Raw genomic sequence first — 1,065 nt, forward strand, 5'->3', positions numbered from 1 at the left:
AGAGTACACAATCTCAAAAGGAGACTTGCCTCTAGACTAACTCTTTGAAGAATTATACGCAAACTCAACTTGGGAAAGAGCAAAATCCCATTGTATGGGTTTATCACCAGTAATGCAACGGATAAGATTACCAAGAGTACGGTTGACTACTTCTGTTTGGCCATCCGTCTAGGGATGAACACTACTATTAAACTTCAAAGAAGTATTAAGACGTTTCCACAATGTCAACCAAAAATGACTAAGGAACTTGGAGTCACGATCAGAAGTAATGGACTCAGGAACACCATGCAAGCGAACAATCTCTCTAAAGAACAAGTTTGCAATATTAACAGCATCCATTGTCTTCTTGCAAGGAATAAAGTGTGCCATTTTCGAGTATCGATCCACAACAACAAAGACAGAATCGTTACCTCGCTGTGTACGAGGAAGTCCTAGTACAAAGTCCATAGACAAATCAACCCAGGGGTCAGAAGGAATGGGAAGAGGCGTATATAATCCAATATTTTGTCTCTGTCCTTTGAATTGTTGGCATATGAAATATCCTCGGATAAAATCAGCAACATCTCGCTTCAAAGAAGGTCAAAAATAACGCCCTTCAACCAATGCAAGAGTTTTATCACGACCAAGATGACCACCAAGGCCTCCACCATGAAGTTCTTTAATAACAAAATCTCGTAAAGAACCCTGTGGAATGCAAAGATGATTTCCTTTGAAAAGAAAACCCTCATGTAGTAAATAATCAGCAGTACCTGATAGATTGGAAGAACACTTGTACCACATATCTGCAAAATCTGGATCATCATGATAAAGATCTTTCAAATAATCAAAAGCAACAATCTCACTACAAACAGTCACCAATAAGGAATTACGTCGTCTAAGAGCATCTGCCACCTTATTTTGAACACTAGATTTATGCTTCAGGATGTAATTAAATGGTTCCAAATATTTAACCCAGCGAGCATGTAATCGGTTTTGATGTTTGTTACTCTTGATAAAGCGTAAAGCTTGATGATCAGAATAAAGAACAAACTCACGATGAATTAAATAGTGTTTCCAATATTTCAT

General features: G+C 37.7%; 1 protein-coding gene across 1 annotated transcript; it reads right to left on the reverse strand.

The window, feature by feature from the left end:
• Positions 1–579: 579 nt before the first annotated feature.
• LOC147477108 (uncharacterized) lies at positions 580–1,065 on the reverse strand. The gene has a single exon (XM_086585920.1). The coding sequence runs from the start codon at positions 1,063–1,065 to the stop codon at positions 580–582; it is 486 nt and encodes a 161-aa protein (XP_086442046.1).

This window comes from Coptis chinensis, chromosome 9 (genome assembly GCF_015680905.1).
Source record: "Coptis chinensis isolate HL-2020 chromosome 9, ASM1568090v1, whole genome shotgun sequence".
NCBI lineage: Eukaryota > Viridiplantae > Streptophyta > Magnoliopsida > Ranunculales > Ranunculaceae > Coptis > Coptis chinensis.

What these genes read in the sequence shown, in the direction of transcription:
- LOC147477108 (XM_086585920.1), bottom strand. Translation starts at nt 1,065, where the DNA reads ATGAAATATTGGAAACACTATTTAATTCATCGTGAGTTTGTTCTTTAT.